Source organism: Cariama cristata, unplaced genomic scaffold, assembly GCF_000690535.1.
Source record: "Cariama cristata isolate BGI_N322 unplaced genomic scaffold, ASM69053v1 scaffold1145, whole genome shotgun sequence".
NCBI lineage: Eukaryota > Metazoa > Chordata > Aves > Cariamiformes > Cariamidae > Cariama > Cariama cristata.
The window spans coordinates 2797-14722 of NW_009615568.1; the positions used below are offsets into that span (position 1 = coordinate 2797).

Below are 11926 nucleotides of genomic sequence, written 5' to 3' on the forward strand. Positions count from 1 at the left end.
GTGTTACGGTTCTTATTACTCCTAGGAAGTAGTAGAAAGATTGGAGAAGCAGATAAGCATGAATAGAGTTTGTGGTGGCTGGAGGAAAAGGATGTGGTAGATTTTAGGAAAGATTCCTGTTAGATGCAGAGAAAGGCTAAGTTATGAGTAGGAAGGGGACTTTAGTCAATGCTGAGGGCTAGACAATGCACTTTGTTTTGTGTCGTTTTTTAATAAAAACACTGACTCGCTCAGCTTGTGTTTCTTCAAGATTTTTATGCGTCTGTGCCTTCTCCTGTCCTAACTAGTATATAGGGCAGATGCTGGTCAAGAGTGCGAATGGATAAATAAAGTCATAATGATGCTTGGCTGATGTGGCCTAGTAGTTTTTTTCAAGTTGAAAAAATATTAGAAAATTCGTACTTGTTAGGAACAAAGCTGTTGGTGTTATATACTAATGTATGTTTTGAGTATGGTAATGCTGTTTTTCCCTGTATAGCTTGCATATGAAATCTCTAGTTAAAATAAGCAGCAACATATATGCATGATGAATGAGAAGAAGAGGGCAAAAGTTAGCAAGGTCAGAGTTTTCAAAGTGTAGAGAACTGCTTTGTTCAAATTCTTACCTCGTGTCAGAAGTGAATCTTCTTTTCAGAAAAGGGTAGCAGAACACTGAATGATATACCTGTGATGACTTGCATCTGTTCAGAGGAATTTCAGGAGACATTTCACAACCAACTTTATGTTGCAGTCTCCATTTGTCCTGGTATCCAGTTAACAGCCTAGCGTGGGAGGTGACCCTCAACAACAACTGGAAAAATATTTGTGAACATGAGAATTCCTTTGCTGAAACATCACTATACAGTGTAGTACAAAGTCAGTAGCTGTAAGCCTTAGAAAAAATAAAAGGAGCAACATTGATTTTGTGGCCTGTCAAGCTCTTTAATAACCATTTATTAGTCAGGTCTCAAAATCACTAATCTGTTTGCTGATGGTGGAGCAGATTACATAGGGTAGAATTTCGCTTGTTTTGGTATCATCCCTTTGCTGGACTAGCATGAATCTTTTCCTTGTTCTCTAAAGAACTAGGAAACCTTCCTTGATCTAATAAATGCTGAAAGACAAGAAGAATGAGCTTATAGAATCAAAAATGTGCTTAAGAAACCACTGAATCTGTTTCTTAAAAGGACACTATAGAGAGAACTTTCTTTCCTCAAGGTAATAATTTTTTTAAGGTTAAAGAGAAAATTATAATAATGAGAAGAAGTTTTGCAACTTTTCTTAATATTTAAATAATACACAAACAATCTTCTTGCTGCTTATAGAGAAACCATGCCGTTTTTGGGCCAAGACTGGAGATCCCCTGGATGGAGATGGGTTAAAACAGAAGATGGATGGAAACGATGTGAACCCTTCAGTCCTGCACTTGAGGATGGGAATAGTCAGCTGAATGATATCAGTCACACTGTGTAAGTTAAAAAAAAAAAAGTGATTTTTACATGAGTTAATAGCAGGTGGGAAGGCAGAGACTGACTTAATGTCCATTCAGACTGGAAGTGTTTGTGGTAGATGATATCATCTGCATAAGCTAAAAGTATACAAATGCAACCATGCACTTTATTTAGTTAGGCTGGCAGGAGACCCCTATGGAGAGTCTGTCTTTTGTTACTCCTTTGAGTTGCTTATTTTAGGCAGACAGATCCCATCTTATGTTGTATGTCTTTTAAAAATAATTAAAAAAAACCCTTAAAAACACCAAACAAAACAGAAAACCTGTCAAGTACTATGTAAAGGTAAAAGTGATAGTTATAACTTGCAAGTACAACAGGCATATTGAAATGTTACCTGGAAATGAATTAAGACTTTCTGCTGATAGGATATTGGATTAGGACTGTTTATGGCAGTCGTATAATGCCTTTGCTCCAAATACACAATTAATGGTAGTTTTATGGTAATTCTCTAACACAATATATGATACTATGTGCTCCTATAGAACAAGTGAGAAAGATACTAGTTAAATTAAGTAATACTTGTGGCAGATGCGCACAGACTGGTGTGATATAAATAACTTTGTCCAAACAAATTTCTACTTGGCTTCTCCACTAAGAAGTAATTCTCAGGGATAGCATTCTTGGTCATAAATTCCAGCATAATGTGCTCATAATGAGAAAAGGGAACATTCAGTGTTTTGTTGTTAGTCCAGTAAATGATACAGTAACTGATCTGATTTAGAGGGAATTTGCTGGCAAGCAAGTCATACACCTGCGTCTTCTAAACTTGTGAAAGTAACCTCAAGAGAGTTATCAAACAGTGAATAATTTTATTATTAAGCTTATCTTGACCTACTGTTTTCTTCGTGCCTTTTTTTTGTGTTCATCTGTGACTGATCTTATTTGGGCTTCTTTTTCCACACAGTCTGGCCACTGTGGATACAAAAGACTCTGTTTGTCTGGAAGAGTGTTCAGTAAGCCTCCAACATAAAAGTTGCCTTAAATACCTTTGAAAAAAATATTTTCTTCCCTCTTTCACATTTCTTTAATAGTATAGTTGGCAAATAAAAGGAAATCTGAATTAATTTTGATGGCTGTTTGTAGGTTCCTTTAATGAATATTGTTTGGCAAATACGACATAAATGATCATTGTCTCAGTGAATTTCATTAAGACCTTTGCTCTTCTGATCCTGATGATATATATCTTTTCTCCAGAGAGCAAGGTGAGGTATTTTTATTGCTTCCTCAAGCAAAAATAGGAGACTATGTTTTTTTCCTTAGTCTTGAAAGAATTTTGTATTGAACTTCACTGGCATTGCCTTGCTAGAAACTGATTTAAATCAAGTGGTTTTGGAAAGATATGAGCATTAAAGTTCAGGACTACAATAGGTATATTAATTTGAAGGGGCTGGCCATGGAATGCTCCAGGGGGAAAAAGTTTTCATGAAAACTGAGGTGTTTCATGATTTGGGTTTCTTAGGCTAGCTTGCTAATTTGTCAGAATCCCAAACTCGAGGACCAACCTGGTCTGCAGCAAATGACTTCCTCATCTGTAGTGATTCCTCAGTTCCTCATCTTCATCTTACACATCTCCTACTTAGTGAAGCCAAACCACGCCATATTCTGTGGCCCTGTTTTGGTTTTTTGTTCTTTTTTTTTTTTCCTTTTAAATTCTGCTTCTGTCTATTCAGTTAAAAAGGTATGTTATCCAAACTTAGACTACAGAATTCAAGTCGGTACTTCTTGGCAAAGTAGCACTGCTTGGGAGTGATTTCACTACACCCTGAACTTTGGATCTATGAGTTAACCTTTGCTGTTAAACAGCAATTAATGTCTATTTATGCAACATTATAAAACAATTTAAGGTGGAAAGGACCTCTGGTGGTCATGTCGTCCAAATACATACTCGAAGCAGGGCCACCTGAGGGTGGGTTGTATAGGGCCTTGCCCAGTTGAGCTTAGTGCATTTCCAAGAATGGAAATTTCTCTCTCAGTTCCTGTTGTAAGTTGTGTTACCCTCACTGTGATGATAGGGCCTTGCCCAGTTGAGCTTAGTGCATTTCCAAGAATGGAAATTTCTCTCTCGGTTCCTGTTGTAAGTTGTGTTACCTTCACTGTGATGATGGAGTATCACCCAGTTGAGCTTTGTGCATTTCCAAGAATGGAAATTTCTCTCTTGGTTCCTGTTGTAAGTTGTGTTACCCTCACTGTGATGATAGGGCCTTGCCTAGTTGAGCTTTGTGCATTGCCAAGAATGGAAATTTCTCTCTCAGTTCCTGTTGTAAGTTGTGTTACCCTCACTGTGATGTTGGGTTTTTGTTGTGTCCCCCCGCCCGAAATCTAATAAGAATTTCTCTTATCACAGATTGTGTCAGTTACCACTTATTAGTGCTCACCTCCTCTAACCTTGCAGTCCAGCTCTATCTTATTTATACCCTTATATTAGATATTGACAGTAATTGGATTTCCTTCCACCACCACCTCTTAACGCTGCACAAGCTCAGTTCTCTAACCCTCGTGCATCGTGTGCTCCGCTACGTAATCACCTTGGTAACTCTCCACTGGACTTGTTCCAGTAGGCCAATGTTTATATTGCACTGGGGAGCCCCAGACTAGACACAGTACTCCAAATGAAGTTCCTCATGCCAAATAAAGGGGCATAATTACTGCTTTCAGTCTGCAGGATACATTTTGTTAACTCGAACCAGGGTGCAGTTGGCTTAATACAACACAAGGGCACACTGCTGACCTGTGTTCAGCTTCTCAGCCCCAAGACCCCTGGCTCCTTCTCTGCAAAACTGGTTCCTATCCAGTCTGTACCCAGCATATACCCAGACATGGAGTTCTTCTGCCCCGTGCGCAGGGCTTTGCATTGAAGTACAGCAGTGTATTGTGTGTTGCTGTCTGCCTGTACCATCTTAAATTATTTGGAAGCAATTATCTGTGTATATTGAATAGACAGCTCAACCTAGGATATCTGTTAACATGGTGTAGCACTGAGTAAGAATGAGGCTTGATAAAATCCTTCCTTGTGGAAGAAGCATGTAGTAAACAATACATAAATAGTATCTTTTTAAACTGCCCTGTGAATAGGGATGATGGTGTATGCCAATCTGGCTGTCCTAACAAGGTTTTATTTATTTTCACCCATTAAATGAAATAATATTTTCCACCAAAATATTCTGTAGAAACCTATGCTAAAGGTAGTACTCGAGTATTGTATTCCAGGGAGCAGTTATGGCAATTATTTATTTTTAAAGGAAAAATTCAAGCTACGTAGTTGACTGAAACCTTCTTTACTTGTTCTCTTCTGTGAGAGAAGGTATGGATCTTGCCAAACTTTGTCTTTGATCCATTACAAATACAGAAATTAAAAAGATCTAATCACAAATAGATTCAGAAATAAACCTTCAAGACGTAAATAACTTAAATTGAAGAATATGTTTTTATTAAAATAGAACTTTTAACCTTACTCAATTAGTCATCCTGTGCCTTGGTGAATCCAGTTGATAAATTAGTCAAAACTGGTGGACCTAATGATAACCATGCTTGAACGAGCATCATCACTTGTGCAGGAACAATTTAAAAGATTTGGAATAATGCTTAAATAGTTGCACTTTAAATTAGTTCCATTTATGGAAACTGAGAAGGAACAAATGAGACCCTCAGTTTTGTAGCTGTTACTTGGATAATTAATATTATTATATAAGTGAAGAGTGCCTTGTGTTCAAGGTAAACGGTAGCTGGAACTGTGGTTGAGGCAGTGCTCATTGAAGCTCTGGGGGCTGAACGCTGGCCACAACTACGTGCAATTTGTACCTGTAAATTCTAGCGCAGATACGTGTTTCCAGTGCAATGGCACGGTGTCCTTGAAGCTTGATGGGGGAGAGAGAACAGAATTTTATGTAAATACCTCTCAGTAGCCTGCAACTTAAGACTAGAGATTTCCTTTTGAGGTAAAAGAAAGAGTGAATCGGACTAATAAGATTTTCATGGCAGTGATACTCCTTTTTTTGGTGTGTTAGGCTTGTATGAACCACTCGAGCAGGCAGGGTAGTCATCTGAGTCTGTGGTGGTCAGTTCACTAATTCTGTAAGTGAGATACGGTGTTCACAAAAGTGTTCTTGGCACTGGATAGAAGTTCTTGGATTTGAATCGAGTCTTAGCTAATTTGATAATTTGATTTATGATGATGATCGTGATTTATGATCAATGATAAATTGATATATTTGATGAATATATTGTGATGTTATTTGGTGCAGGCACTTGACTCAGGATTTTGTGTACATGGTTGAGCTGTAAATGGCTTTGGGTCTCTTCTAAAACCCTTAGTGCATATCTGTAGGTAATTGCATGACTTGAGGGCATTCCTTCTTCCAAGGGAAAAGAAGCGAGGGGATTACAAAGAATAGTTGGAGTTTGGATAGCCCTGTCAAGTTTTCCAGCATTTTAAGTGTCATGCCCAAGAGGTTATTTAAATACTGCTATGAAATTTTTTTTTTCAAAAAGCTGAAATTCTTGCGTGCTTTGTGTAGGGTATTGTAGTGCTAAAGACGCCAGGTACTTTGCTTTTAGAAGCTTTAGAATAATTTTTTTATGAAGAAGTGCATCATCAAGACAAAGTAAGAATAGCTGTAAATTGGCAGTATTATGTAAGTATTTAAATCCTTCCAGGTGCACTCAGATGTCATGTGCAGTATTATGGTAAAAACATTAAATGGAGGCTCCTGTTACACCATATGGCATGTGCAGCACTTGATTCAGTTTCTTGTATCTTAGCTTGGTGTTCGGGTGGGGCAGGGGTTGCTTTTGGAAATGGTGGAGCAGCTTTGTAACTCATCGAGCAACTTTCCACATTTCTGGAAGGAAGGCTAGCAGTCACTGGGGAAGTGCCCGTATTTCTGTCCCATTCTTCTGATGTCTGTGGGACCCTGGCTTACGTTCTCAGTAGGAGACTTAAAGTTTGTCCAGAAGAATGGTGATGGTTACAGGTAAGTAGGGGAAGACTCTCCACATGAAGTGGAGGAAATGCAGCCTCGTATGAGAAGATCTTCAGAGATAACAGTAAAATTTGTCTTTTTTCTAAAATGACATGAAGAATTCCAGGAATGTCACAGGTGAATTTGAATGTCAGACAAAGGTGTTTGAAATATCCCTCTTCATCTTTGCAATTCTTTGTGTTAATTGACTGTCCTTAAGCTGCCTTGCTTGTTTATCTGATGCTTGAGGAAGTGTATATTATTGAGGGACAGGGGTGGGCTTTAATTCCCTTCAGGTATGTTACTGGCCTAAACTGCTTTCTAGGGGCACTTCATTTCCAGGAACAAAAGAAGGAATTCTGCCAGATTAACCTTCCTCTTCTAAAGCAGGCCTTCAGGAATGAATGCTGCCTCCCCTCCTCTCCCCATCGCACTGGGTCAATGGGAATGGGCATGTTTCTCTTCTGCCTCAATTATATTGCAGAGTATCAGGCCATATCTCTCTAGTCTTGTATCTGTTGTTAGGATGATAAAGCTAGGTCTGGGAACTTTGGACCTCTATTTCTGATTCTGCAGCAACTTTTCAGATTCTGCAATAACTTCTCATGTGACATGGTGATGTAGTCAATATGCTAAAAGGTCATAAAATGAATAATTTTAGTGAGCTTAAAAAGATATTTCCTTTATGATAGCTTTGAAAAAAAAATAACCTGGATAGATTGGAATGTTAGGTAATCAAAGTAACTTGTCAGTGCTGGTGTTCTGCTTTTGTCAGTTGCCAGTTCCTTTTCTCCAAACTCTTTTGCTGTTTGAGCAGATATGATATTTGGCAGTGTTGCATAGAATATTGAAGTTGTTGAGTCTTTATCCTTGGCTTTAAAAAGGGTAAAACACGAACTAAGGCCCTCACCTTGGATTGAGCCCCATCTGAATGCAGAGGCATGTTATCTCTTTTTTAGGATTTAAACCTAAGATGAAAACAACTTTTATTTCTGAGTCTTCTCAACTTGTTTATCTTTAAGCTGAGCTAGCATTTACTGATTAGAGCAGTTATAAAACCAAAGCTTTTTTACAGGGTTGTTTAGTCATCTTCCTTAACAGACTGTTCAAACTTTTAACTGTGTAACTTAGTAGCGGTAGACTAATATAATTTGGGTTTTACTGCTTAATGTCCAAATACAGATTATTTTTGAATAAACTAGTGTCCCACCGTTTTAGAATGTTCAGCTGTTGCTGGTGCAATTTGAAGTTCAAACTGACATCGATACATAGATTCATCTGGCAAATTCGGATTAAAAAATAGTAATGAAGGGGAAGAGTTTTGTAGACAACTTTCTTGTCAAGGGATAATAATGGGGAAATGAAATAGTCCTAGAGTTAAACTTTGCTACCACATATCCTTAGTTATTCTGGTTATCTGTGCAATACTGTGGCCTTCATGTGAAGTATCTTCTTTCTCTGTACTGGAAAGATGAACACCCATTCTTATCTGTATTGCTGGTCCTTATAATTATCTGCAAAAATCTAGAAAGCAAAACTTTATGAAACTATGTAGGCTTTATGTAGCACAGGCAGTTTTTAAACGTGTATGAATTTTAGAAAGGTTAGTTTATCTAGCAAAACTTTTTTTAATAGTGTCTTTATGTGTATTTTTATATATATATGTACACACAGACTCAAACTGTCTATATATGCATTATATATATGATTATTCAGTATAGTCCTCAGTGTTAGGTTACATAGTTAACTGTCAGAAGTGACGCAGGTATAGTTGAGTCTTTCTGAGAGAGATTGCCATACCAATCATTGGTGAAACAGTACTGTGACACCTACATCATGTACAGTGTTGTGATTTGGGCATTTGTTGAAAGAAAGACTTTCTTTGCCCCAAAGTTGACGGTATGCACGAGATGTCTGTCTGTTGCAAGTACTCTGATAAGATAATCAAGATTTGATCATACAGAAAAGTTAGGTTTGATTAAGAAGTAGAAAATTGTAAAGCATAAGGTATAAGTTAGGATTGTTAAGTCTGAAATGGGTAACCATAGGATTGTTATATTTGAAATAGGCAACTACAGAAATCTCACCGGTAGTTACTGGATTTTTCTATGTTTTGTTTTACATAAGTAAGGAGACCGTCATGGGCACCAGTTATGTTGCTTGGAAATCCCCTTGCCCTTCCGATCTTGATTTGAATATCCAGAATCTTAATCACTAGAGTTAAGTAGAACTGACCAATGATTGTTTTAGAATAAGAATATTGATAAGGTTATACAACTAATGAAACCAGTCATTGTAAAGGTTAAATTTAAGAGTGAGCATATTATGCGTTTTTATGTAAAAGAACTTATGTAACAATGGTTTGACAGAAAAAGTGTATGAAAACTGTTGGAGTTTGATGCTAAAGTGGACACGACAGGTGGAGCTATCCCCCATGTCCCCAGCGCTGCAATAAAGGAGTGCCTGCTTCTTAATACTACATTGGTGTTGAGAGGTTTTTATTCCCGATTTCGGTGACGTGTCTTTGCTGACTTTCTGCCTATGCAAGGATCCGCAGTAATTCTGCGCTGACTTTGTGCACAGTTTTTTCAAGGCTTGGTCCACTGTAAATAGTGAATTTTTGTGCACCAGATCTTTGCGAACAGCCAGTTGTCCAGCTGGTACTGTCTCCTTGGTAGTGCTTCTTAACTGTCAGTAATGACTTACAAGATACCTATTAGGAAGATACTTTTGTGTATTTAATTACTTTAACACAAAATTCAATCCCACTGGGAAGAAAAGAACAGGGCAGCTTCTCTGCTAGGGTATGTGTAGCTATAGACCATCAGGTAGAGGAACATCATTAAAAATATGATTTTTTTTTTTTTCCAGCTGGCAGACTTTAATGCAGAGAATGATAAGCTGTAGGCATCTTAAGTGTTTAATCACTGCTGTTCTAAATAGATGTGTTTATTTCAGCATCATAACTGGTGATGATGAGGATGAAGAAATATACAGTACTGAAGACTGTGAGTTTGCAGCCAAGAAAAGGAAAAAAGATCATTTTAGGAATAACACAGATTCGCAATGTAAGACTATTTTTTTGTTTTTTGTTGTTTTCATTTATTTTAGAAGACTCGTGTAGGTTCAGCAAAACTTTATAATAGCCATTCATTTATATTCATCTATAGAGTAGCTTTCTGAGTTACGTTTACTTCTGTATTGGCAACAAATTCTGGTGTCAGAGTGGTACATCTTAATTGAACTGTGGCATTGATCATCTATTGTGTGATTTTTATTTTATTTTTTCAAAGATCCAAAGGTAATTAATTTAAGAATAGTAATTCCTGAATAATAAATGTCATCTGATACTAACCACTCATTTGTGGACTAGTTTTAGATTAAATTCTTCTGGATGCTTATGGAAGCTTCTACTTAACAAAGTAGCTGTTTTATTTTTGCTTAATTCAAATTCTGATTAGTGATACAACTCCAGAATCAGTTTGTAAATAAATATATTTTGTCATAATATCTATAGCTTTTGGTAAAGACTTTACCAGTGTTTAATTTCTTGAAGAAAAGTCCCTTTTTAAAAAAAAAAAAAATTGAAATATGAAAGCCATTTTGTCAGTTCTCATTTTTAAAAGATCACCTGTACTTTTGGACTGCAAGTGTGTATGACAGCAAGTAAACTTACTGAAGCAGAAAATTTGGTAGAGTAGGTAAAAAAAGAAAGTAAGTTAATTAGCAACTTCTTGGTGTTTCTGATGTTTCTTATGCTTTGATCTTGAAATGATCTCTGTCATTTGTATATTCCCAAAGTTGTAACAGAGATGGTCTTGCAGAAAGTTGCAAGCTTCCCCGGGCTTGTGTGAGCTTAAAGTATTTCAAAAGATTCAAGTGGCTGTATGTAAGAGCATGCTTTCACTTGACAGCATACTAGACTTCAGAAAGCTGATGGTCTGCCTGGTTGCCTTTATTAGTCTTGTATAACTGATTTCCCTGCAGTATTCTGCAACTAGTTGAACCACGTGGATGTGGAGCAGGCATCTTTACAGAAGAAAATAGATTAGAGGGTTAGAGTGGTCAGGAACAAAAAGGTTGCTCATATCTGTACTTTCCTGTGTTAAGTGCTAAGGAGCCTGCTGGATTAAAAAAGATGTGGGGTTTTGTATGAGAAATTGACTCTTGTTGATACGGAGTTGACAAAAGTTGTGCTACCTCTGCAAATTGTGTGCCAACTCTTGTGTTTGATTTATAAAATTATTTATGTTTTCCTTTTTTTTGAAGTACATAAGTACTGAAAACTTGTAGTCATCCTTTCCAGTCTCTGTAAGCTTCCTTCATTAAAACTGTTCTACAGTATTTCCTATCTTATGAAGCATTTTATTGAGGATCGTCTGTTTTGTTCAATTTTCTTTCTAGAAGGCATTACCTAAAGTGGAAGCCTAAAAATGCTTATATTTTTATTTTAGGTTTTTATCGTGAAAAGTGGATTTACGTTCATAAGGAAAGCACCAGAGAAGTAAGTCCTGCATGCTGTGGGCCAATTCCTACAATCTTTATGCTTTCTAATTGACAAATAGTATGTTAAAAAAAAAAAAGCATTTGTGCCATGTGGTCTTAGGGGTTATATTCAACTCTCTTTTCATTGGCAACATAGTACACCTGCATGTGGTAAGGCAAAGGCAGCTACCAGAGTGACTTTTACATGGGTCATTGTGGCAGAGATGTGGAAAATTCCAAGGATGGACGTATAGTTCTCCACTACTTCTCCAAGCCCATCTATCTGTACTGTGTGTCTTTGAACTAAAATTGAAAGTGTTTGCAAAACCAGAGTAATGTCTCCAAAGAAGGTATCTGCAGGCAGCTACCTGATATTTTGGAATCTTGGTGTAAATTTGAATATAAGTAAGTAAAACTTCAGTTTCAACCTTTACAGAGAGGACCTTTGTGTTCCACAAAGTCCAGATGCTTTCAGTTTGAGATACAGGCTGTATCATGCAACTGTAAAAGGAACGTGAAAGATCTTGAAATGACCTCTTGGAAGGCCGAGAGTTAAAATACATCCATTGTATGGAGAGAGAAACTGCTTTGGAAGTTTGCGTTTCATTCGTGTGTTGATTCCTATGGTTATCTGGAATGGGTGGAACTTGGACACCTGTAAGGATGTCTTTCATCCATACAGTAATGCCAGCCAGGAGAGAGGGAAGGAGGTCAGTATGATGACCCTGGCCATGCAGGCAAAAGTTGACTTTGCATTTTAGGGTTGAGAGAGACCATAAAGAGCTCTGTACTTGGGAAGAGCATGGTGTTGTGGAAGGAGTTTACATAGCCGAAAGACCTCACCTTGCAGGCTGGTGACCTGTAGGCTGTCCTTCTACATCTGAAGGGTATTACAAAGCCTTTCACCAGATTCATAGCCCTCTTTCCCAGTTTTATCTTCATCTGTGATAGATGTAGTTACTTATATTGATCTGCAAAAGTCTCAAGCACACT

General features: G+C 37.4%; 1 protein-coding gene across 4 annotated transcripts in view; it reads left to right on the forward strand.

The window, feature by feature from the left end:
• The first annotated feature begins 1310 nt into the window (after nucleotides 1-1310).
• The window catches only part of FBXO25 (F-box protein 25), a 28951-nt gene continuing 18335 nt past the window's right edge, over nucleotides 1311-11926 (forward strand). For 2 of the 4 annotated variants that reach the window (XM_009699836.1, XM_009699835.1), the window contains exons 1-3: nucleotides 1311-1448; nucleotides 9407-9516; nucleotides 10903-10952. In XM_009699836.1, coding sequence (XP_009698138.1) covers nucleotides 1312-1448; nucleotides 9407-9516; nucleotides 10903-10952 — 297 coding nt within the window. In that variant the 5' untranslated portion in view covers nucleotide 1311. Of the gene's footprint in view, nucleotides 1449-9406; nucleotides 9517-10902; nucleotides 10953-11926 lie in introns of those variants that run through there. The other 2 variants (XM_009699837.1, XM_009699838.1) reach the window with 2 other exon arrangements.